The following is a 23,600-nucleotide window of genomic DNA, read 5'->3' as shown; positions in this document are numbered from 1 at the left end:
TTTTCTGGAGAAGGTTCATACCCTTTTTGGGCAAAAAATAAAAGAAATTTAAAAAAAGATTTTTTTGTTAAAAAATTTTTTTTTTTTAAGAAAGGGGCCTTTTTTTAAAATCCCCCAAAAAAAGGGAAAATTTTTTGGAAATCCCCTTTCTTTTTTGCAGTAATTTAAACAAGCAAGTTTTTCCCCCCCGGTTCCCCCCCCTTTTCCCGGGGAATTGGTTTTCCCCCTTTTCTCCTTTAACCTTTTTGGGTCCCTTTTTTAAAATTTTGGGGTTTTTTGTTTAATTTTTCCCCCATTTTGGGGGGGGGTGGGGGTTTTTGGGGTTTTCTTCCCCGGGAAATTGGGGGCTTTTTTCTCTTAAAAATTTTTGGCCCTTTTTGGAAAATTTCCCAAAATTCCGTATGGAAAAACGGGGTTAAAATTTTTTGGCGGAAAAAAACCCGGGCTTATGTTTTCCCTTTGGGGGCCTTTTTTTGGGGCCCAAAAAAAAAAGCCAATTTTTCGTATTAAAAAACCCCCAAATTTAAATTTTAAGTTTAAAATTTTTTAAAGTTGGGGTTTTAAAAATTTTTGTTTAAAAATTTTAACTTCAAAAAAAGGGGTTTTTTAAAAACCCCAAAAAATCCCCCAAAAAACCACAAAACCCTTTTTAAAAAAAATTTTTTACCCAAATGTGACACATTTGCAGGTATGTATATATATATATATATACACATATATATACACGTATATATACATATGCACATATATATATATGTGTATATATATATATGTGTATTATATATATATATATATGTGATGAGCTTTAGGAGTGAAAAGGAAGTAATGTTAGAAACGGTACAAGACGACGTCATGTAATCTACATTCAAAACGTACCTTTATTTGATCTAATTTAAGGTTCAATTCAGATGAAATAAAAATGTAAAACTTGGCCTATGGAAACCTTGATAAACCGTGTCATCATCATAGACTATGGCGATGTAATACATATGCATTCTACTCCCAAACATCTCAAAGCAGTCTATCATTCTGCTTTTAGATTCGTGCAAAAGTGGGGTTAATATTTCAGGGGAATCCATGTGTTTGTCAAGTCTTTTGATTAAGAGGCACTCCCAATTTTGACACTTTCATACAACAGAAAAAGTGATGGCTAGAAGCCCAGACATGGTAAATTATTACACCGTTTACAATAAGTTTACAAAGTAATATGGATTTTTGTAACGTTATGTAAGCAAACGTCACAGATTGTGTCATCATTGAAGACATGATTTATAATCTTTTTTGGGAAAAAAAAATCTTATGCCTGTAGTTTGGGCAGGGATATGATCAAACATGCAAATCATAAAAAACTTGTTTTTGTTGCAGTGACGATATGTTATCAGTAAAAAGGGACAGACCTCTCAAAACATGACGAATAAATATGTCCTCCACACAAATCAGCAGCTGTTTTTGGAGCAGAATGATGTGTTTATTTCAGACATTTCGTATTCAGGCAGACAAACAGTAAATCACCTGATGGTTCAACAAGTAAATGTCCTCTTGGACCTGAACAGATTAAGAAAGATGTTTAGCTAATTAATTTGGATTAAAAGACCAAACTGATGTCCAGCAGCTTCATGGGAAATAAGAAACATCGACTTCAATCAATGTGTTCCTCGCTATTAAACAATGAAAGCAAGAATGTGTCGAGAGAATATCCTGAACACATTTCCCGTTTACTGCAATAAATACATCTCGATGGTGTTCATGAGCGCGTTCTCTCTCCAGAAGCTCTTCATGGCCACTGCTCTGGGCAACAACCAGAGACTGTGCAGAGTGTCTGTTGTGTCTGGTGACTAGGCCTCAGGTCCTCCTCCTGATCTCCTCTATAAGAGCTGCTCTGGAGATATCCATCTGTAGAGGACGACAAGGTCAGTGAGGTCAGCCCAGTTCCACACAGAAACAGCCCTTTAAACAAAGGCCAGCTCCACTGGCTGGGTGCTAATATAGAATCCTCTAGATCTTAATTCTAGTTTTGATATTGATGTTATAAACTGTACTAAAATGAAACCAAAATGACCATCTTGCATTGGTCATTTTGGAGTCAAAGGCCCAACCGCCACCCTCACGGCCGATGAGGCTGTTCAGTCTGTGAGGGGTTGAGGGCGGTCCCACTGTCCAGTGGTTGAGGGCGGTCCCACTGTCCAGGGGTTGAGGGCGGTCCGGCAGACATCCTGAGCCCTTTATGTACCCCTTCCGTGAGTAAATCCAAATTTATAAGAACGATTAACACACATCAGCGTGATAACAACTACTTAAAAAGACCAAAACCAATTTTTGGAAACATCTATTTGATGTGTTCTTTCTTGATTCGGTCCATGTCTCATCTGCAAACAAGGAGGGGGCGGGGTTATGACCAATACAGCAGGCAGCCACGAGTGGGCAATCAAATATGTTTTGACTTCATTTTGGGCAGCTGTCGTATATTCCTACTTAATGAAATCAATATATATGTATTTTCTAAGTTGAAATGATTTTTCGAGTGTGCTCTGTAGGACTCGAACCTCTTCTCTGGAGGCCACGACGCGGAGTTTCACAACTCCATCCTTGAGCTCCTGTTCTCCCAGTATGGCCACCAGGGGGATCCCAGACTCCTCACAGTGCTGCAGCTGACTCAGCAGTTTGGGGTTCTTCTTGTACATCAACTCGGCCTGGATACACAACACACAGCAATCAGTTAACAGAACCTTTGAGAAATAGTATAGTATTTTATAGTCCGTTCCAAATGACAGCATTCTATCTTATGATGGGGGGGGGGGGACGTGGTTTACAGATCTGAACATCATTTTGTGTGGAATCTTGTTTTTCTAAATATACTGCCATCAAAAAGATATTTCCAAATTACCTCCACTCTCCCAAATCCCATACCAGACAACGTGCTGCTCATTGAACATGACATGATGGTTAAGTTACAGACGCTGCCTTTGACCCAGGTGGTCAGCAGAGAGAATGCAGCTTTAAGACACTTCAACTTTACAGAAAGGGACCAAAACATCCCCGATATTGATTCTTCTAATGCTTTTCTAATAAAGTTTGACAACACGTTGGCCAATAAGTACAAAGACAAAACCAGAAATGGAACAAAGTCATAGGCACACAAACACACACCTTAATGCCAGCATTCCAGAGCTCAGAGACGAGTTTGAGTCTTTCCTCCAGCAGATTCTTCTGAGCCGATGCCACCATGACCTGAACCTCTGTGGTACGGACCTTCTCTGCTGAGGCCTGAACAACACAACATTGTTACAGTCTGGACAGCTACAAAACAACACTTCAACCCCACCACCACAATTAAACAGGTCATATACACTTTTTTATTTAAAAAAATAACTGGCAGATGTTCTGTTCTTGTAAAGCTACTATTTATGTATTTTTCAAGGAACTAAAAGTGTTCCTTTAGCCCAGGGGTGGGCAAACTTTTTGACCTGCGGGCCACATTCGGTTCTAAAATGTGACAGAGGGGCCGGGCCAGGAGCATTTGGACACGCAATGTAATTTATTAAACCTGGAGATTGCATCTGTTTTTTATACATTTCAATTTAAGGTGCAAAGTTAAAGTAATCAACATTTACTGGAAAGAGATCAATGGAATCACTTTCAACATCCAAAACAAATTACCCAACGAAATACTCAAGCTCAATAATTTCTAATTGTTTTAAACCCCGCAAAATAATGGACGGATTGTCCTGAGAGATAGACTGAATTAAATATCCTGCCTGCAGCAGAAACTAGAAAGGGGTCTTTAAATTGAGGGCGATGTGCGGCGTTATCTGGTCAGCATGTGTAAGAACCGTCAAACAGACTGACAGCACTTTACTCGAGAAAATATGGCCCTAAAGCTGACAATTGAAGTTCGATTTGTAAAAATTATTCATATCTCTTCTGAAAACACACCTTTACTCATGTGGACGAACTGTTTTGGTGTTTGAAATTGGTTTACCAAAGGTCATAGGTTCACAAAAGCAGTGAAATATCTGAATACAATGCTAGATACATGTAATTGCACCTGTGCATCCTGGAGAGGGATCCTCCTCTGTTGTTCCTGATCCGATGTGAGGTCAAAGGTCAGGGATGTCTATATGCACAGATTGTAAAGCACTCCCGATTCAAATTTGTGAAATTGGTCTCTACAAATAAACTGAATTGAATAAATGAGGAAAACCATATTTTGTATTAATGTTTTTTTAGTAAAAATGATGTGGTCTGTGACACATTCACCAAAATGATAAAGATGGGACTGAGAAATGACTTCATATTGCAGATAAAGTTTCATGGGGTGTGTGTGCAAATAAAAAATGACCATTACATTTTTTTTATTTTTATAAATATGTATTGTACATAAATAAATAACAATTCTACATTCTATACATGTTGTGAAATAGAAAACAGAACACAACTATTGACAGACTATTTACAATATGGCTTCACTATAATAACATCATGTCATCGTGTCACGAGACCTCTCTGCTGGCCGGGCAGGTGGAGCTGCAGGTGGAGCTGCAGGCGCTGGTGAATCCTCTCTGTAAAATACAAGACTAGTCAGCACCGCACACAAGTTACGGACACCGGGACGGACACCGTGACACGTAACGTGTAGTAAAGACTCTTACCCGGTCCAAGTGGACCTCTTCTGGCTGCGTGTTCCTCCTCGTGGCTCTGCAGCTCCTCCAGGCTCCACGCTGCTCGCCAAAATCACTGAGGCTGTTTCTAAATGAGCCTCACCTGTGTGGTGGGCGGGTCCTTTGTGATTTACTGAGTGTTCATTGGTTGTTTTTTTCCGCAAAATGTTGACAGACAAACGGATTGACAAATCATGGTGAAGGCTTTTGTGTGACGAGTACTTTCCGCGCCAACGCACACCGGAAGTAAACAAAGTCACGATTTGGACAAGTTCGGCGGGCCGGATTAAAAAGCCTAACGGGCCGGATGTGGCCCGCGGGCCGTAGTTTGCCCATGTCTGCTTTAGCCCATTCTTGTACGTTGAGAAAGTACTCCCTCCTGACCAGGTCCTCTTAGACGTATGGGGACAACATTTATTTAGAACCTGGTGCCAAACAAATGTCAGGACCTTTAAAAAGGTTCACTCGGGTCTAAAAGGGGCTCCAGTCACTGTTACGTCACACATGTGAGTGGCTTTACCTCGGCCTTCTGCTCCATGATGGAGAAGATCCTCTCGATGCCGATACTGACGCCCACACACGGTACTTTCCGACCCTTGGGGTCAAACATGCCCACCAGGCCGTCGTACCGACCGCCGCCGGCCACGCTGCCCACGCTCACACTCTCCTCCGCCCCATTTTGGGCATCGGTGGACGCCGTGGACACACACGCCTGAGTCAGCACCGCCTCGTAAATGATTCCCGTGTAGTAGTCCAGACCCCGAGCCAGACTGAGGTCAAACACCACCTGGAGACGATGAAGGAAAGGGAGAGAGTGATACCAGAGAAGGACAGTTAGCAGTTACACGGTCAAGAGAGAATCCATCGGATGGGGCGCATGAACAACGGCGTGTCTCACCTTGTCTGTGGCCTGGAAGAGCTGCAGGTAGCTGAAGAGCAGCTTGATGTCAGACAGGCCAGCACAGGCCTGCTTACTCAGAGACATCTTCTGGTCCTGAAGGAGCCGCTCTGCTAGTTCCATTCCACCTGCAACATAAACGGTTAAAATAAATGGATTTTATATAACCCAAAATCACAAATCAGCCTCAGACATCCACAAGACGGGGGGAAAAAACTCCACCAAAAAAACCTGGAGAAAGGGGAAGAAATCTCGTTGCCCATTTACACGGCCAATACTCGATGCTCATTTGGCAGCTGGTGTACGGTGAGTTGATCATGAGATCGTCTGCCTGCTGCTGCTGGAATCCAGGCTGATAAGTGGCATATAATGAGCAGAGAGAAGCTGGTTACACTGCGTGACATATATACAGGGTTCTTACACATTTTGACCAATGGATTTCCATGACTTTTAACCAAATTTCCATGACCAAACTGAAAACTCGGTATTAACATGAACATTTTTGAAAATTGTGCGTATTGATAGCGTACCCCGGCTTATATTTTGAGTGTCTTTCTTTAAAAAACATATAAATTATTTCAAACTCAGCTTAAATGAATATGTGATTATAACAAATTTCCATGACTTTTACCAAACTTTTATGATTTAAGTTTTTTCCATGACTTTTCCAGGCCTGGAAATAACCATTTTAAAATTCCATGACTTTTCCAGGTTTCCCATGACCGTACGAACCCTGTATATAAACAGCCTGGGTTCAGTTCAAGCCTTCGTGGACCTTCGTTGCTCTTACTTGGGGTAAAGTCTCACCTTGTAAACTGACGTACTCCCCGATCTGGTCGGCCGCCTCTTCCGACAGGCCCTTCTCATTCACCATCTCCTTCCTCACGTCCTCCCAGGGCATCTGGGTTTGGACAGCAGGAAATGGCAAAAAGGAGATGGGTCAAACCCAGGTATTGACGATGGATGGGGAGAAGATGAAAAGACGGAGGATTCCATCACCACAGTGTGTGTAGTCTGAAAGCATGGACTCAAAAAACAACAGCTGATCGTCTACATGGAGGATCTGGATTTTAAAAGCTCAGCATGTTCACATACCTTGTCCAGTTTATCCACTGTTGAACAGATGGTGCGGAACTTGTCATATGGAACGCCACACACGGCAAACATTCCGTCAAGAATGCGTCTGTCGTTGACCTGGAGACAGAGGATGTCATCAGTAATAATCATAATAGCTTTACGTAGATAGAGCTCCTCAGGGTTGGAGCGCTGACAGCTAACGCCCTGTCCCCTTTTATCAGAGGCTCAAATAGGAGCCTTGAGATCTGGTTACACATCTGGTGGCTGCATTTTGGACCCACGGTCAAGTCAAGTAATCTTGTCTTGGTCACATGAAGATGACTCCTGCTGACCAGTCTGTAGATTTCAGTGCACGGACGTGACGAACCTTGATCCGGAAGTCTCCGAGATCCAGCTCACTGAGGATTTCGTGGACAATCTTCAGACACTCAGCATCTGGAATCATGGCGTCATACTGCCCTGCTATGTCGAAATCCTGAAACACACACGCACGCAAATTCATTAGTTCAAGTAGCGCAGACCATATTGTCAAAATGGATCAACTCGGATCAGATTCTCTCTCCGTGGTCTGAGGATGACTCACACATTGGTAAAACTCTCGATAGCGTCCGCGGGTCATGGCTGGGTTGTCGCGGCGGTAGACTTTAGCGATGTGGTACCGCTTGATGTTGGTTATCTTGTTCATCGCCAGGTAGCGGGCAAAGGGCACCTGAAGAGGGCGGGGTCAAGGGCAAGAACACGCCCCTTTGCATCTAGAAAATACCACCTGACTAATGTCTGTTTTCTTCATAAACTTCACTCAGAAATATGAGGTATTTTACTGTCATTTGAGATTTGTTGAGACAACATTGAAGGTGCAATGTGTGATCCGTCCAGAACCTCAATTTAAAATATGCAAACATGAGCCAACACCAACAGGATGAAACCTCCTGAAATCAGCACGCCATTAGTCCAGTTATCTAGTCTAGACTGAATCAGGCCACCTGGAGACCAGTGAGTCTTTTCCATGTTCCTGTTCAGCCAGCAGCAGGCGCTCATGGCGCTGTGTATTTCATTATCTTGAAGGATACAGTGAGGTCATATCTGAGGGACAGCAGCTCTCCTCCTTGGTCCTTCAGGTCGTAGATGAGCTTAGAATCTTCCCCGTACTTCCCCGTCAACGTCTCCTGCACGCCACAGGGAGATCACAAGACGTTGCATTGGAACCGCCAGATGTTCAAACGTTCATGGGGCGGCAAACGTGTTCAATTGTGTTCCATCTAATCTACCTTGAGTTCAAAGACGGGCGTGTCGATGGTTTCTGCTCCGTGGCGTTTGAAGCAGCCGATGATGGTGCTGAAGACTCTCTCTCTGATGGCCATCTGCTTGGGGTTGTAGTCCCTCGTTCCCTGACGGAGAAGCACATGTGCTGTGTTTTAATAAGACAGCCAAAGGGAATCTTTAGCTGCTTCAAATAAATGTGTATCAGGAGAGACTCCATCGGCAGGGTTGTAGTGAATGAAGTGAAGTGGCTGAGAACCTTAAAAATGACTTTTAAGTTTTGTTATGGAAAAAATTATGATTTAACTTTTTTAAATGTAATGTTTTTCTAATTTTTAATGTTAAAGGGCTTCAATACATTTCAACCTGAATTGCAATTCCTCATGTTTTTGTGTCTAGTGCTGAAGAGAAGCACTGCAGACAGCAGCAGCTAAACAGGCTGAAATGTGATCAGATCAGGGCCACTTAAGAGCTTGTTTACATCAATAACAACAGGTTCAGATTGTGATGAATAACTCAAAGTAACAATTCTGGGACAGGGATGTCGTATGTGGACAGGCTGTAAAGCCTGCTGAGGCAATTTCATAATTTGTGATATTGGGCTATATAAAATAAACTTAATTGAAATGGAAACTAAAAACACATCTTTTCCGACTATATCTGGATTAAAACACAGATTAGCACTTCAGTGGCACTTAAATGGCTCTTATTATGGTACTTTTGGAGTTCGACTATGTTGAGGAAATGTTACTTCCTGTATTCTTGTTGTTCTTAGTTTATACTCTAGGTTGAATGCACTTATTGTAAGTCGCTTTGGATAAAAGCGTCTGCTAAATGACATGTAATGTAAAAATATTGTACCAGGTAATGGTCATAAATATAAGGATTAACTACAAATCAACACTATAGCTTCAACCAAACACACAAAATAAATACATATTAGTTTCAGTATGTACTGACATGGAACTTAAGCAGCTGTTACCTGTACTCTCTTCAAAGCCACGAGACATCTCTGACAGGTAGTAGGTCTACCTCTCAGAACACTCGTGTTCATCCTCAGAATGTGATCAAACTGTATGGATGTCCTCTACCAGGCGGAAATCACATTACAATAGGAGCTACTGAAACCTGTGCAACATAACTTCATTGCCATGTGTTTCTCTTATTGATAAAATAGATATCCAGATACAGTTAATGTTCTCACACCAGGTATGAATTTGGTCTCTGTAACACATTCTCCTTTTCTATTCCAACAGTACTCTGTGGGTTCAGAAAATGTGTGTGTGTGTGTGTGTGTGTGTATCCAGCAGAACTGTGGTCTTACCTTTGCCGTCTTGAGGACAAACTGATGTTTGCCATCATCTCCTCCTATCTGAGCCTTCAGCTGCAGCAGTTTGGCAACCTCTTCATCAATCTGTAACACACACATACACATCAGAAGACAGGCGTGCACACACACGCATACAAAACAACTACAGGCTATATAATATGACAGGAACACACAGCATCAGAGGCTTACCTGAGCCACAGTGATCCCAGGGAAAGAATGCAGAGACCGTGGTGCGGCCCGAAAGCCCATCAAACCAGAGCAAACACGAACACAAAACATGCCCAGCATGTTCAGTGCACAGCACAGAAAAAAGAAGGAAAAAACAGGTCCAGGAATTGGACAGGCAAAAGTTCAGGAGTGCATCATGGGTACAACAATGTCCAGAGGTTTCGTAAAGGAAAGCCAATCACAAGGGGCAGTAGAAGTAGAACCAGTGAGTGAGTTGGGCAATGACGTCAAGGAGGGATTGATTCACCAGCAAGAGAGGTAGATGATGATGATGATGATGACGGGTGAGGCAGGCCGAGGTCATCCAGGGTCAGGCAGGAAGAACAGGAGAAAAGTGGTAAGCAACCCTAGCACTAGGGGAGGGCAGGCATGACCCATCATCATCACAGCGTGGAGGATAAAACATGAGATCACATGAGACCAAGTCAATCAAGGAAATAAATATATATATGAATTCAAAAAAGCCTCCAATCTCACTTCAAACAATCTAAGTGCATATGTGAGACATGTGTGTGCATGAACATACTGGTGATGCTGTCTCAATGATACTCAGACCAAACAAGACAATTAAAAAGGAAAGAAAGCTTCCAGAGAAACATAAGTGAAGGATCCTGATGGAGCCTGCTATCTGTGGACTATTCAGCGGAGACAGTCACTGAGAAACAACTCTAGCTGTCAATCTTTAAGGTTTTAAACTGCCATTAAGGAATATTTATGTAAAACATGAGACCTCACAATCCCCCCCTGCTGCAACATCCGCTCTTCACTGCTCTGGAGGAAGGTCCTGAATATTTGAGGAAGTGCTCTGGAAGATTATAGACATCTTCCATCCTGCTCCCATCGGACAGCAGACATGACAACATGACTGATGAAGTGGCACCTGATGACACTCATGTTTACCTACATAACCGTACGCTCTTGAAACGCCCACCGTACTGTTGTTGAGTGGGTGCAACACTGTAGCACCAGCTAGCTGGACTTAAGGCGACACAACTGGGGAGGGCGGTTAGTCAGCTCGCGTTGCCTCTTTTAATTGAGGCAACTCGTACGCTAGCAGTTAGCCGGTGTGGCTAACTGTAAACTGTGTCTGCGGTCCCTTCTGACGTCACCTGGAATGCCAAATATACCGCTCGCGAGCGGTCACGTCGCTTTCATACTCCACGTATCGCTAACAATAATAGCAATTTAACGTTGACTCACTCATCACTCAGCACATAAGCACTGTGCGATATAACGAGTCAAGGTGTTCGAGCTTATTGATGTCTTCCAATTAATTCGGCATATAAATGACAGAGGAAAAGGTTCTTCTCTCACGATGGGTGTTCCGTTAAAACACGTAGCGCTAACGCCACAAGGACATATCAGAGCTTGTTCTGGGTACTGACCTGATCTTTGCTCGCCTTCTCTGACTTTAACTTCCGGACGACTTCCCCTTGGCCTTTAATCGCTTCTTGTATCTGTGCCTTGTCTTCCATGGCTTTTCATTAATGTGTTCGCAGCGCTACTCACACCGGCTACACAGTGAGGTTAGCAGTCAAGAGGTCTGTAGTGCCGTAAAGTGGAAGCGGAAACACGTAAAAATGTGCGATTGATATTTTCGAAGTAAAATACTTCCGGGCGAAGGTGAGTAGCAACCTTTTCAGCCACGAGGCGGAAAACTCTTTAATATTTTGGACTGCAAACACCTCATAATCTTACAAAGTTTAACATGCCAATGTTTCCAGTACACACGAAGTTCAACTCAAAACGTTGAACAGCCCAATATCACAAGTTTTCACATTTTTGCCATATTAATCAATCATATCCATGGAATTTATTCAAAGTGCATAAAATACACATCATACCAGCATACAGTGCTTAATATGTACTCCCTTTCAGTCATCTGGAGGACATTCTTACTCTCTTTTAAAATGTCCATATTTGGGTTTTTTTTAATCAAAGATTCATATTGATCTGAATTCAAACATATTACATTGTAATCTTTTGTATTATATAAAGATTTTAAATTGCCTCAAAGGTCAATGAATCGCCCCTTAGGACTTTAAACTCTGCATGAAGAACAAACAAATCTTCCTGTTTAAACACTGTCCAAAGTACATCCGTAACCAAAGTGCACTTCTCGAAACACATGAACAGAGAGCTGTCCTCATGTCTGTGAGTATCATTGCATTACTTTATTGTGCAGATAATTAAACATAATAGACAGTAAAGAATGCCAATGTATGATGAACTTCAGTTTAATTAGCGTTAGTGTTCTGTTTCAGATTAATCTTTATTTGACCATCAGTCGTTGGTTCTTGTGAATGAAAGTCATAAAAAAACCTGAACAACAAGATGTTTTTGTGCTTGGATCAAAGTTAGGTGGCATGTGCAGTGGGCTACCTATTCATGGAGGACCTTTTATATTCTATTTTGTGTGTTAAATATTTGTCATTATAATGTAAAAGGACTCAAGCATGTTAATGAACCCACAGACAATTATTACCATCAATGCAGCTCTATGGGGCATTTCAGGCCATTGGTTTTATACGCCACAAGACTACGGTGCTCCCTTTAAGTTGGATGACTGGGTTTTTAATACGGAAGCTGTTTGCCAACAACCTAATGAGGTGATACTACGTCAATAAATATGTTGTTACCTTCGCATTGAAAATGCGGAAGGTTATGTTTTGATCGCCGTGTATTTATTTATTTATTTGTATGCGTGTTACTCGCATAACTAAAAAAGTATTAAACCGAATCGCATGAAATTTGGTGGGATGATTGGTTATTATCCGGGGACCATTTGAGTAGATTTTGGGATCGATCGGGTCAAAGGTCAAGGTCATGAAAAGGTCAACATCTTCTTTTTACCATAGCGCGGTCAATTTTTATCCAATTGGCATGCAACTAATGCCAAAATATTCACAATTCAATGCCCAATCTTGTGATATGCGAAGGTATGCGCTCTACCGAGTGCCCGTTCTAGTTTATAGTTGGTTCCACTGCCTTAAATTGGCCAAAAAGGTCAGAATTCCAGGTTTGTGTGGAGGGAAGTAGAGCTGTGTTATGTTTCCTTGAGGAATCAGAAACGAGTGCTACTGTGAGTCACAGTACATTTTCACAAAGTTATAACTTCTTCAAGTCTTGCATATTGTACTGGAGATTATTGGATTACATTAACCCCAATTGACCAGGATTAACCCACTGATATGATATGTTGACTCTTTTTATCCACAGGGTCCGGTCAGCATGGAGCTGTGCCCATCCCCCTCAGGTCTAGAAGCAGAATATAAGACACTTTTCACCACAGGCTCCCTCCTTTTCCTCCATGAACTAATCTCCACATTTGATGATGAGGTGGATCACGTAAGACAGCTGAAAAGGCTTTTTAAAAATTCAATGCATGGAAGACTTGTTTAGCTCACGATGAGGCGTCTTTTATACCTTGCTCAGGTGCTGCAGTTACGAGTGTCCCGAAAGGCCCATTTGGACCTCTCATCTGATCTGCCAAGCTTTCTGGAAAGTACCACACATATCAGGGGAGACCCAGCATGGAGGGTGCTCCCGGTTCCCCCAAGGCTCCAGAGAAGACATGTGGATATCGGGGACATGGCTCCTTGCGACACCCAGCGCTTCATTAAAGCTCTGCAGTCATCAGCACAAGGCATACAGGTACCACATGTGACCGTCCGGAACCAACACAATAACTGGACATTGAATGCTGCAATGTTGGGTCTTAAAAGGCCTATTTATAATTGCTAATGTGGACATCATTCATATTATGAGTACACATATGCAGTAAGTCATATTACAGTTCATGATCTGATTATGTGCATCTATGCTATCCTTTTATTGCAGATAGACATGTGTCGATGTGATAATTAAATAGCATGATTACCTTCGCATTGAAAATACGGAAGGTTATGTTTTGATCGCTGTGTATTTGTATGCGTGCGTGCGTGTTATTCGTATAAGTCAAAAAGTATTCAACCGAATCGCATGAAATTTGGTGGGATGATTGGTTATTATCCGGGGACCATTTGATTAGATTTTGGAATCGATCGGGTCAAAGGTCAAGGTCAAGGTCATGAAAAGGTCAACATGTTATTCTTACCATAGCGCGGTAAGTTTTTATCCAATTGGAATGCAACTAATGCCAAAATGTTCATAATTCAATGTCCAATCTTGTGATATGCGAAGGTATGCGCTCTACCGAGTGCCCGTTCTAGTTATCTTGTGATATGATCTTTTCTACAACTATACAACTCAACACATTTTAAGATCTTTACACAGTTACAGAAAGACACCACAAAACACGCTTTAACAACAAAATAACAACAACATTGCAGTTTTGGTTTGGACTTTGGACATTTACACTGTTCTGTCAGAAATAGTCTCTAGAGTGAATGTAGATTAATCCACCATTGAAAATAGTCCACAACAAATGTGTTCTATCCTCCCATTTGAATAACAAGACAGGCAAGTGTAAAAGTATTGTAATTTGTGAAATTGGGCTACACAAATAAACTGAATTGAATTGAATTAGTGGCGAACAAATAATTGATTTTGGCATTTTTATGGGATTTGTTGACTGAGAAAAATATAGAATGACACCAGCCATATATTTTAGATGTACAAATCTTACTTTGAAGAATAGCTCCTTGCAGAGTCCTTATATGCACTACCAACACATAAACTGTCACTGCCAATGGTTAGCAGTGATGATAACACCGTTGCTAAGGGTATGTCATCACCTGATAATAAATGAATTTGACCAATTGTTTGTTTTATGAAAATGCTGTAGGCTAGTTGTGTCCAAATGTGAGCATGCTAACATGATGGTGAACGTGGTATCACCATTAGGGCGACCATATCCATAACACCAAAAACGAGGACACTATAGGGGTATTTTTTGAGTCTGTGAATAATTGCATAGGACTTTGGCGTGCTCCCCTCTACAATACTACTTTGTGTGATTCTACATGATGTATGTGAAACAGAATAGTCTTGAAGAGTAAAAAAGTGTTTGTTCACAGTATTTGTCTTTATTCAACACATTGTGGTGTTGAAAAACTGACCATTGAGATGAAAAGTGCTGAGTGCCACAAGGCATAACATTTGTGTTATTCATTAAATTAATGTTTTAAAAGCCTAAAGAAAACCAAACAAATTTGGTTTACATTTAACGGCTCAAAAAGTAAAGAATTTCTGAGGCGCAAGAAGGACACCGTTAGTACAGCGTGCGGAAGTGCCCATATATGGTCGCGTGGCTCCCAAAAGGAGGACAAATACGCGTCCGGACAGGGCATTGAAAATCTGGACTGTCCGGCCTAAATCCGGACGTCTGGTCACCCTAATCACCATAGATGTCTAAAGAGAACGGGCCTTGATATTGTGAGCATGTTAACAATAAGCTTAGCATGTATAGTTCCTCCAAGAGCACAGCCTCACAGAGCCACGAGCATCTCTGAAGACTCCTCACATTCTCTGTAAATGATCTCTTTGGTTTCAGGTTGACTTTGATGATGGGAACTGCCCTACATATCACAACCAGATTAAAGGCATTCACAACGTTTTCATGGCGGTTCACAACCAGTTCCCCAGTAAGTGGCCTACTTCATATCGATACTCATGTTGGCACAGCTACGTTACTGTACAGAGAGGAATATCTTATCTGTGTGGTGGCACACGTATTCCAGGTGTGGAACAGAAAAAGAGTCACAGTAGGTCTACTCATCCTCCTCCCTCCATTGGTTCACAGATCTTCCTCACATATCTCAGGCTCCAGTGCTGATGCTTCGCCCTCGCGCCTGGAACATGGTGGAGCACAACATGATGGTATAACCTCTGCATTTCACTTTACTCTGTTTATTTAGTCATTGCAGATTGCCTAAATAAATACAATTCATATGACACCCTGTGTTGGTTTCTGTTCTGCTCAAAGATGTTTAATTCTTATATTTATATGAATATAATTTGAATACCATCATACAAAATAAGTAGCTTCCTTCAATTTATTTGGTGCATTGGTAACATTCACTTTGTTTTAGGCTATACTAATATATGATTAATTAAAGGAAATAACCCATAAAGAAAATCGTATCTGTTTTCCAGGTGGGAGGGAAGGAGGCTCCTGGTTCTCTCTTTGACTTTGGACTCCTCATGTTTCACTGTGGAGAAAAACTTTTTGAAAACAAGAGTGGACCCTTTTTCTACCTCTCAAAGGTAACCCCCCCCCCCCCCCACACACACACACACACAACATACAGATGATTTAGATGTTTTGTCTAATATGAAGACAGTCATCATAAGGCTCTCCGGTCTCTTCTTGTTCTCTAGGTGGAGAGCTTCATGGAGGCCAGACTATGGAACAAGATATTTGTCTGGACACAACATAAGGTCTGCATGTGTGTCAGTGTTCACGCACACACCACATATCTATGTTCTCCTAGAAATACTTTGTTTTTTAACGCAGTTGTAATCTGTTAATTTGATAATTTGTCCCTAATTATACCACCACTGGTATAAACCATTTCAAGGCTATCCAACACGCTTTTGTCTCCTATTCCTCATTTACACATATCTGGAGAAGCTAAGTGGTAAATGGTCGATGGAAAAGAAAGACTGATTTCCCGGTTTTATAATGAATGTTTTTAGTTAAAGTTTCTAAGTTTCACTTTGAGCTTAACCTTCTTTTATCACAGGTTTATTGCAGCAGTTCTACTTTCCATTTTCAAACTACCATTTCATTACTTTAATTTGTCCTTTTTAATTCTCTTTTTCAGTATTTTTGTTATTTACATTTCTGAATGCCTTGTTTATTGTATAAAATAATCTGTGTGAGATGGTTCCTCATATGTAGTTGTATATCTACTGAATCTCTTTCTCTGTGTGTGTCTAGTTGGGCCTCCCGCTGGGCTGCATTAAGGCAACGGTGCTAATTGAAAATGTATTAGCAGCATTTGAGATGGAGGAGATTCTCTACGAACTGCGAGACCATTCAGCAGGACTCAACTGTGGCATCTGGGATTATTCAGCCTCCTTTGTCAATAAATTTGGTGAGTCAAACCTTCTGGCTTTTATCTTCTCCTGACCTCCCCATGAACCCTACACTTTAGACCGAGCCTTTGAACCCAATCAGGGACTGCTGAATGGGTCTAATGAGAACAGGCCCAGAGGCACAAAATGTCATGGGCCCCCGTAGCCTACACCTAAAAAACATCACTACAAGGGATATGTATCACGCAGAGTTTAAAAGACTACAAAGAGACACAAAATCACAGAAAGATGTGTAACGACTACAAAGAGACACTAATCAACAACTATCAGAATCAGAAGCTTTCATTGAGGTTCTGATTCTGATAGTTGTTGTTTTGTCTCTCTTTGTAGTGAGCCACACAATCACAGAAAGACGTGTAACGACTACAAAGAGACACTAATCAACAACTATCAGAATCAGAAGCTTTCATTGAGGTTCTGATTCTGATAGTTGTTGTTTTGTCTCTCTTTGTAGTGAGCCACAAAATCACAGAAAGACGTGTAACGACTACAAAGAGAGACTAATCAACAACTATCAGAATCAGAAGCTTTCATTGAGGTTCTGATTCTGATAGTTGTTGTTTTGTGTCTCTTTGTAGTGAGCCACAAAATCACAGAAAGACGTGTAACGACTACAAAGAGACCCAAATCAACAATTATGAAGTCTCTGTGTTTTTCTCCTGTGTAGAAGCATGGCTGTGCCCAGGCTCCCATTGTCTCATAATGGGTCCATGGCCAAATGTATTTTGGGTCGGCTGTAGCTCAGTGGGGTCATCCCGTAACCACAAGGTACCAGGTTTGATTCCCACTGCCCCTGCTATAGTTGCATGTTGAAGTGCCCTTGAGCAAAACACTGAACCCCCCCAGTTGTTTCCCGGGTGCTTCACTGCTCCCCACTGCTCCTTAATAACTACGGATGTGTAAAATGCAGAGAAGAATTTACCCACAGGGATCAATAAAGGATATATTGTTATTACTATCGGAATTCAGGTTCATAGAATAGGTGTGTTGGAGTGTATTTCTCATTATAAATAACTTAAAACAAAAGTGGTGCTGAAAAAAGGCAATCCTTGTCTCTTTGAAGTCAAGAGGACATGCCTTTCTCCTCCAGGTCACCGAAAGGCTTTCCTGCTGCCCGACCGCAGTAAATACGTCAACATGGAGAAGCGTTTTCTGCGCAGCTACATGGACCTGTTGGTTCAGACGTGTCATCGGAGGGGAGCGCTGGCCACAGGAGGCATGGCAGCCCTGCTGCTGCCTGAGGACCCGCTCAGTGCGTCCCACAGCAGAGTGTTGGCTACCGTCAAGAGGTAGGAACATCGCTATTCACACACATTCTTCATGAGACGGAATGACGGGATGATTGGTTATTATCCGGGGACCATTTGATCAGATTTTGGGATCAATCGGGTCAAAGGTCAAGTTCAAGGTCATGAAAAGTTCAACATATTCTTGAATCGCATGAAATTTGGTGGGATGATTGGTTATTATCCGGGGACCATTTGATTAGATTTTGGGATCAATCGGGTCAAAGGTCAAGGTTAAGGTCATGAAAAGGTCAAAATCTTCTTTTTACCATAGCACGGTCAATTTGTATCCAATTGGCATGCAACTAATGCCAACATGTTCATAATTCAATGCCCGATCTTGTGATATGCGAAGGTATGCGCTCTACCGAGTGCCCGTTCTAGTTAAATAAGTTGTTGTTCTTATTGGCACTTAAGACACAAAAACATGTTAACCAGATTGAAAAATACCAAATTTACCCTTAAATTAAAGTGAATACTCTCTACACCGCTACACAGAGCAGGCTGACTGTCAGTCTGTCAATTGACAAGTTGACAAAAGTTATCTCCACCGTTGCTGCATTTTAAATTGAAACATGTTGTCTGCTCTGATATTGTTTCCTCCCTCCTGTCAGACTGAAGTTGCTGGAGATCCAGGCAGGCGTGGACGGTTTCATGGTGTATGATCTGACCTTGATTGAGCCCATGCAGAAAGTAAGCACTGGATCATGAGCCAGACAAAGCATTCCATAAATACAATGATTTTGGGTTTCTGTTCACGGGAATTTTTCACCCCTTCCAGCTCTTCAAGCTCCACACTGAAGGTGATAACCAGCTTCATCAGCTTCGACATGATGTCACGGTGACTCCTGATGACCTGCTGTCCATGCCTTTGGTCAGTCGCTCAGTTGTCCCTGGATAAAACCATTGATAGACTGAAACTAACAGCCTCTTCTATGTTGCCAGATTTAGTGGGCACCAATGGCCGACCTCTGGTTCTGAGAAGTGAAGCCAATGTGGAATAGCTTTAAGCTGGCATTCTCTCAAATATCAATCAGGGGTCGACTCCTCTGATTGTATAGAAGTCTATGAGAAAATGTATGGTCTCAATTTCTAGTTTCAAGTCTTCTTCAATACAGCATGATATTCATTTTGTAAATGATGGTCCATTTAGAGTCAAATAGACTATGTTATGCTAACGATACATGGCCACGCTCTCCAACGCCACCTTCTAGTCCAGCGGTCCCCAACGTTTTTTGTGTGTCGGCGATAAATATGGCGTAATAAATACGACGTAATAAAATAATACAACCGGCATAAAAACACCAATATGCCAAATTAGTGGGAGCCCTGAACTTGTTTCTCTGCAACGAGCCGGTCCCACCTCGGTGTAATGGGAGACAATGACACCCGAAGTGTGTTCTTTAGGTCCAGTCTACTCTGTAACTTAATTTAGGTCGCTGTCAATGCAGAAAACCTGCTTCACAAAGACAGGATGTTGGAAATGGAAGCAGGGTTTTTATTGCTTTTTTGGCGATCTCAGGATATTCGGCCTTGATTTGAATCCAGAACACCAGCAGAGTTGTTGCCAGAAACATACTTTTTGTTCGGGTCCGTCATAGGCTGGACCCAAGTGCAGGCCCGGACACAGTAGGGTAGGTTTAAGAAATGGGTTTAGACATGGTCTCAAGACATGATATATCTTAGTTTAGGTGGAATTCTACTGCAGGGATGAACACCATTATTCCAGAGCGCTGTCCAACATGTCACTCCAATATCTCCCTTGGTGTTCAGTTTTGTTGATAAATGAAACATTTTCATACGTGAGATGATAGGGTGGAAAAGTAACTCTGACTGTGGCAGTTATATGTACACATAACTAAATATGCGCGGTGTAAGTTTCTACTCGTGAAATATATTTGAATGTGTTTTGTTTTTCTCTAGGGAGGAGTCACCCTTTATGGTTTGAAGTATAACATTGCAGTTGGTGTCCTCTTTGTTAACGCTTGGCTATCAGGTATGTACATTCACATATTCTAGTTCTCATCTAGGTTAGGAGCAGACAGCATGGAGTGGGTCTTATTGTGTGGACTGTTAAAAGTCATGTTCTGTTTCCTAGGTAGAGGTCACTTCATCTACAGAGGCCAGGTTGAAGATTCAGCCACAGCAGAAATTTCCAGATCACAGGTGGGTTTAGGATTACATGATCCAACTTCAGCACCCATCCCTGTGGGCCATAACAAAGAAAAACACCTGTACTTGGAGGAATTGGATGACAATTTCTTTGAGTCACACTCAGTTTAGCTACCCATTGCAGGGGAGGCTGATGCAAATGTCAATAGTTGAGGAGGTATTTGGTTATAAACCAAAGTATTGGACATCTAATAGTTGTTGACATGGTTCAGTCTGGCCGCTAGCACAGCTAAGAACCTGGTTACCTTCGCATTGAAAATGCGGAAGGTTATGTTTCGATCGCCGTGTATTTATTTATTTATTTGTATGCGTGTTATTCGCATAACACAAAAAGTATTAAACCGAATGGGATGATTGGTTATTATCCAGGGACCATTTGATTAGATTTTGGGATCAATTGGGTCAAAGGTCAAGGTCAAGGTCATGAAAAGGTCAACATCTTCTTTTTACCATAGCGCAGCCAATTTTTATCCAATTGGCATGCAACTAATGCCAAAATGTTCAGAATTCAATGCACAATCTTGTGATATGCGAAGGTATGCGCTCTACCGAGTGCCCATTCTAGTTTCATCTGATTTGATTGACAATTTTGATTTACAGGCCTTAAAACACAAGTAAACAACCCACCGATGCCATCAGAACTTGATTCAAATGTTGCTAAATTCAGATTGGTCTCCCGATGTTTTTCAACTGAGTCCAGCCCACTTCAAATCAAGAAGAAGGGCTCAGACAGATGAGGTGAAATAATCAAAACGGCTCTAAATCTGGCAGAAAATAGAACTTTTATGTAGCACATTGTTGCTCAGAGACGCTGGTTGAGAGATCAAGATTTCAGGGCTTTTAATAGTGCTTGTTCTGTACATCCTGGCTTTTCAAACGAGAAAAAAAACCGCGATCTCTAAACACCAAGATTACGATGAAACACGCCTTTTTTAAAATGTAAGTTAGTTTATTGTTAGCCAGCCACGTTGACCCTGAATATGATTCCCCTGACATGACACCGAGTGTGTTTCTTGTGTCAGGTGTGGCAGTGGATCCGTCATCAGACTCAGCTGGAGGACGACAGCAGGGTGGTGAGCAGGCGGCTGGTGACTGACCTCATCAAGGAGCTCACGATGGAGCTCAGGGCTCTCTGTCCCTCTGTCAGGTAGGCAGACTCTCCTTGAGGAGAGCGATGAGGACATGTACCCATACCGCCGGCTCCATTGACAATACATCGTTTTTCATTCACCCCAACAATAGCATACACAGTTGATCTGCCCTGGACATAATATGCCCCATGCTCTCTTTTAAGAAATGTTCATTCATATTTGTTATATTCTTGACGTGCAGATACCAGTCAGACCACTGATGTTCTTTTGCTATCGCGTATAGCTTTATCAAAGCCGTTCCCAACCCAATTATGTTCTAAACACACATAAAACACATGTTGTAATGGTGGATCTGAACTTTCAATCAATAGCATTGAAACAAATGGATTAAAATACTTCATCATGTGTTATTGTATTTATGTCCATTCTAATGGAGTCTAAATTGTGAGGTAATGAGAAAAAACAATGTTTTGACATATAACTTACCATAAATAAATTTACAATTTTTGTCTTTCCGTAACGCTTTTTCTTTACCTGCTGGAAATGGGGTTCTGAAGGTATTGTGCTGTAAAATGTGTCCTATCTGCACTGTGGCTCAGGTGTTCAGGTCTATGTCTCTCTCTCCATCTGTCTTCTTCAGGGAGAAACAGAGGTTACACACCGCAGCAGACATGTTCCTGGAAGTGGTGCTAAAGAGAGATTTCCCAGAGTTCATCACCACCTACTTAAATCAGGCCCACAGCTTTCTCAGCTCCCAGAACACTGAACAGGTGGAGGCTCTAAACACCGACTTGCCTCAACCCAAACTGTGAGCGTCCCACTGGACGACTGCTCCCTGTTCTCTGCTCAACACGAAGAGCACTTTGAGGACATCCCATGGAACTTTCAGAGATTGCAGTGGACATTTTTCATTATTTTAGCTATTTTATAGACTTATTAGTTAGTTAGGGTTAGTTAATCAGTTAGTTACTATGAGGAACTTTCATTCCAGCGGGCCCAGCAATTTGGACTGAGCCTCCAGCAGAGTGGTGTCGGTGTTAGCTTCCAGCGGGAGGAGCAGAGAGGTGAAGCTTTGCTGCCGGGAGCCGAGCTATCCTTCCCCAGCTGGAGCTTCCGACCGCAAGTCGAAGATGACGGTGAAGCTGGATCAGATTCAGGGTCTGTCAGAGTCGCTGCTGGAGGCCCCGCTGGAGTCTGACCTGAGGGCGTTAAACTGGACCTTATTGATTTCAACAGATATCTCCAAAATTCGACGTGGTGCACGTAAAACAAGCATTAAGAATAACTATATAGAAATTTACAATGTTCTATCTGATGGTCTCGTTTACTGATGTAGGTCATATAGAGAAACACGACTAAACTGACACTCGGTCATAACCAGTTAAAATGTTCCTTACAGTAACTTTAAAGAAAATAAGATGAATCAATAATGAAAATAATTCTTAGTTGCCGCCAAATGTTGCTGCTAATTGTGTGTGTTTAGGGTTGTTAGCATGTGAGGGATAATTAAGTCTAATAGTAATTTGTTAACCCAAGTATTCACCGGCACTTTCAAGTGCCCCCCTGATTGAATCCGGGGAGAGGGACCCTCCTCTGTTGCTCTCCCCAGGGATTTTTTGGTTGTTTTTTTGGAGTTTTTCCTAGTCCGATGTGATGTCCTGGGACAAGGATGTCATATGTGTACAGATTGTAAAGTTTTGTAATTTGTGATTTTTGGGCTAAACAAAATAAACTGAATTGAATTAACTGCAGCTACCACATCTCTGAAACTGCTCACTCTGCAGACAAACATCTCCCCTTATTTTAAAGCATCAAGTTAATTAATGCATTCATTTATAGAAATCAAATCAGTACTTCAGCCAGCACTCATTTTCACTGAGCACAGATTGAATGCATCATAATGTAACTGAAGGGAACCTGAATATATATATATATGCGGCATGGGGCTCCGGAGCCGCGGGTGGCCGACCTCTGGTATAACCCATAATAACACAAAGTCATATTTTTTAATACAATTTATTTATTTGTTATTATTATAAAAATTCATTAGGCCTTATTAATTGAATAATATTCATTGAATTTGTTTATTAAGATGCCACATTGATGGTTTACAATTAATTTGTTCATTCATTCATTAAGCCCACGAATGAAGCATGTGAATGCATGACTGATACAGGCAGTGGGCTGAACTATCTGTTTTGTGGGTCAGAAGAAGGTGTTAAATGTTGCAATCAATATTGTGCAAAAGCCATGTTCTATTTGAGACAACAGTTAACTACATGGAAGTGTACGAATGGAAGTATCTGAATTAAGACCCAGCATGACAGTTATCAAACCAGCTAATGTTTGCATTCTCCCTGCTGGCTGGTTTATGAGCTCTGAGTCACCAAATAGCCCTGTGAGTAGTCACCACTACTACTTGCACTAACAATTTCCTTAGCATGTGTCGATGAACTCTCTGGTGTGACCAGGCCCTTTGTCCTCCATCGGTGTACATTTGAGATGCATTCAGACACAGTACTGGTGTGGGGTCACCAGTGTTTTGGCAGTGCCCAAAGT

General features: G+C 41.8%; 2 protein-coding genes across 5 annotated transcripts; one reads left to right on the top strand and one right to left on the bottom strand.

Moving 5' to 3' along the window:
• Positions 1 to 850: 850 nt before the first annotated feature.
• On the bottom strand, positions 851 to 10,993 carry hars (histidyl-tRNA synthetase). Of its 4 annotated transcripts, none has more exons than XM_056439905.1 (14): positions 10,837 to 10,924; positions 9,413 to 9,804; positions 9,218 to 9,307; positions 7,902 to 8,021; positions 7,704 to 7,799; positions 7,217 to 7,342; positions 7,001 to 7,108; positions 6,652 to 6,750; positions 6,364 to 6,457; positions 5,557 to 5,684; positions 5,179 to 5,445; positions 3,148 to 3,264; positions 2,544 to 2,690; positions 851 to 2,366 (listed from the first exon to the last, which is right to left on the bottom strand). In XM_056439905.1, the coding sequence occupies exons 2-14, from the start codon at positions 9,509 to 9,511 to the stop codon at positions 2,295 to 2,297; spliced, it is 1,563 nt and encodes a 520-aa protein (XP_056295880.1). In that variant the 5' UTR covers positions 9,512 to 9,804; positions 10,837 to 10,924; the 3' UTR covers positions 851 to 2,294. The 4 variants fall into 4 exon arrangements, with proteins under 4 accessions (XP_056295880.1, XP_056295882.1, XP_056295881.1 ...); XM_056439907.1 differs by having other exon boundaries at positions 851 to 1,893; XM_056439906.1 differs by lacking the exon at positions 9,413 to 9,804 and having other exon boundaries at positions 10,837 to 10,993.
• Positions 10,994 to 11,566: 573 nt separating this feature from the next.
• Positions 11,567 to 22,787, top strand: ugl (ureidoglycolate lyase). The gene is made up of 15 exons (XM_056439904.1): positions 11,567 to 11,605; positions 12,671 to 12,799; positions 12,887 to 13,105; positions 14,946 to 15,036; positions 15,195 to 15,271; positions 15,548 to 15,658; positions 15,773 to 15,832; positions 16,335 to 16,491; positions 17,583 to 17,781; positions 18,393 to 18,471; positions 18,560 to 18,652; positions 19,702 to 19,774; positions 19,877 to 19,944; positions 20,973 to 21,097; positions 21,682 to 22,787. The coding sequence occupies exons 1-15, from the start codon at positions 11,600 to 11,602 to the stop codon at positions 21,851 to 21,853; spliced, it is 1,659 nt and encodes a 552-aa protein (XP_056295879.1). The 5' UTR covers positions 11,567 to 11,599; the 3' UTR covers positions 21,854 to 22,787.
• The last annotated feature ends 813 nt before the right edge of the window (positions 22,788 to 23,600 follow it).

The sequence above is a fragment of the Pseudoliparis swirei genome, chromosome 19, assembly GCF_029220125.1.
Source record: "Pseudoliparis swirei isolate HS2019 ecotype Mariana Trench chromosome 19, NWPU_hadal_v1, whole genome shotgun sequence".
Lineage (NCBI taxonomy): Eukaryota > Metazoa > Chordata > Actinopteri > Perciformes > Liparidae > Pseudoliparis > Pseudoliparis swirei.
Note: the sequence above shows the minus strand (reverse complement) of the source record. Positions and strands in the feature narration are given on the sequence as shown.

Bases quoted from the DNA above. Each gene is read 5' to 3' on its own strand.
- hars (XM_056439905.1), bottom strand. From the start codon at position 9,511: ATGCTGGGCATGTTTTGTGTTCGTGTTTGCTCTGGTTTGATGGGCTTT. The intron at 6,751-7,000 runs GTTCGTCACGTC...CTCTGTCTCCAG, and splicing joins TCGGAGACTTCCGGATCAAG to GTCAACGACAGACGCATTCT. The intron at 5,446-5,556 runs GTGAGACACGCC...CATCGTCTCCAG, and splicing joins TCTTCCAGGCCACAGACAAG to GTGGTGTTTGACCTCAGTCT.
- ugl (XM_056439904.1), top strand. The intron at 13,106-14,945 runs GTACCACATGTG...CTTTGGTTTCAG, and splicing joins CATCAGCACAAGGCATACAG to GTTGACTTTGATGATGGGAA. The intron at 15,659-15,772 runs GTAACCCCCCCC...CTTGTTCTCTAG, and splicing joins CCTTTTTCTACCTCTCAAAG to GTGGAGAGCTTCATGGAGGC.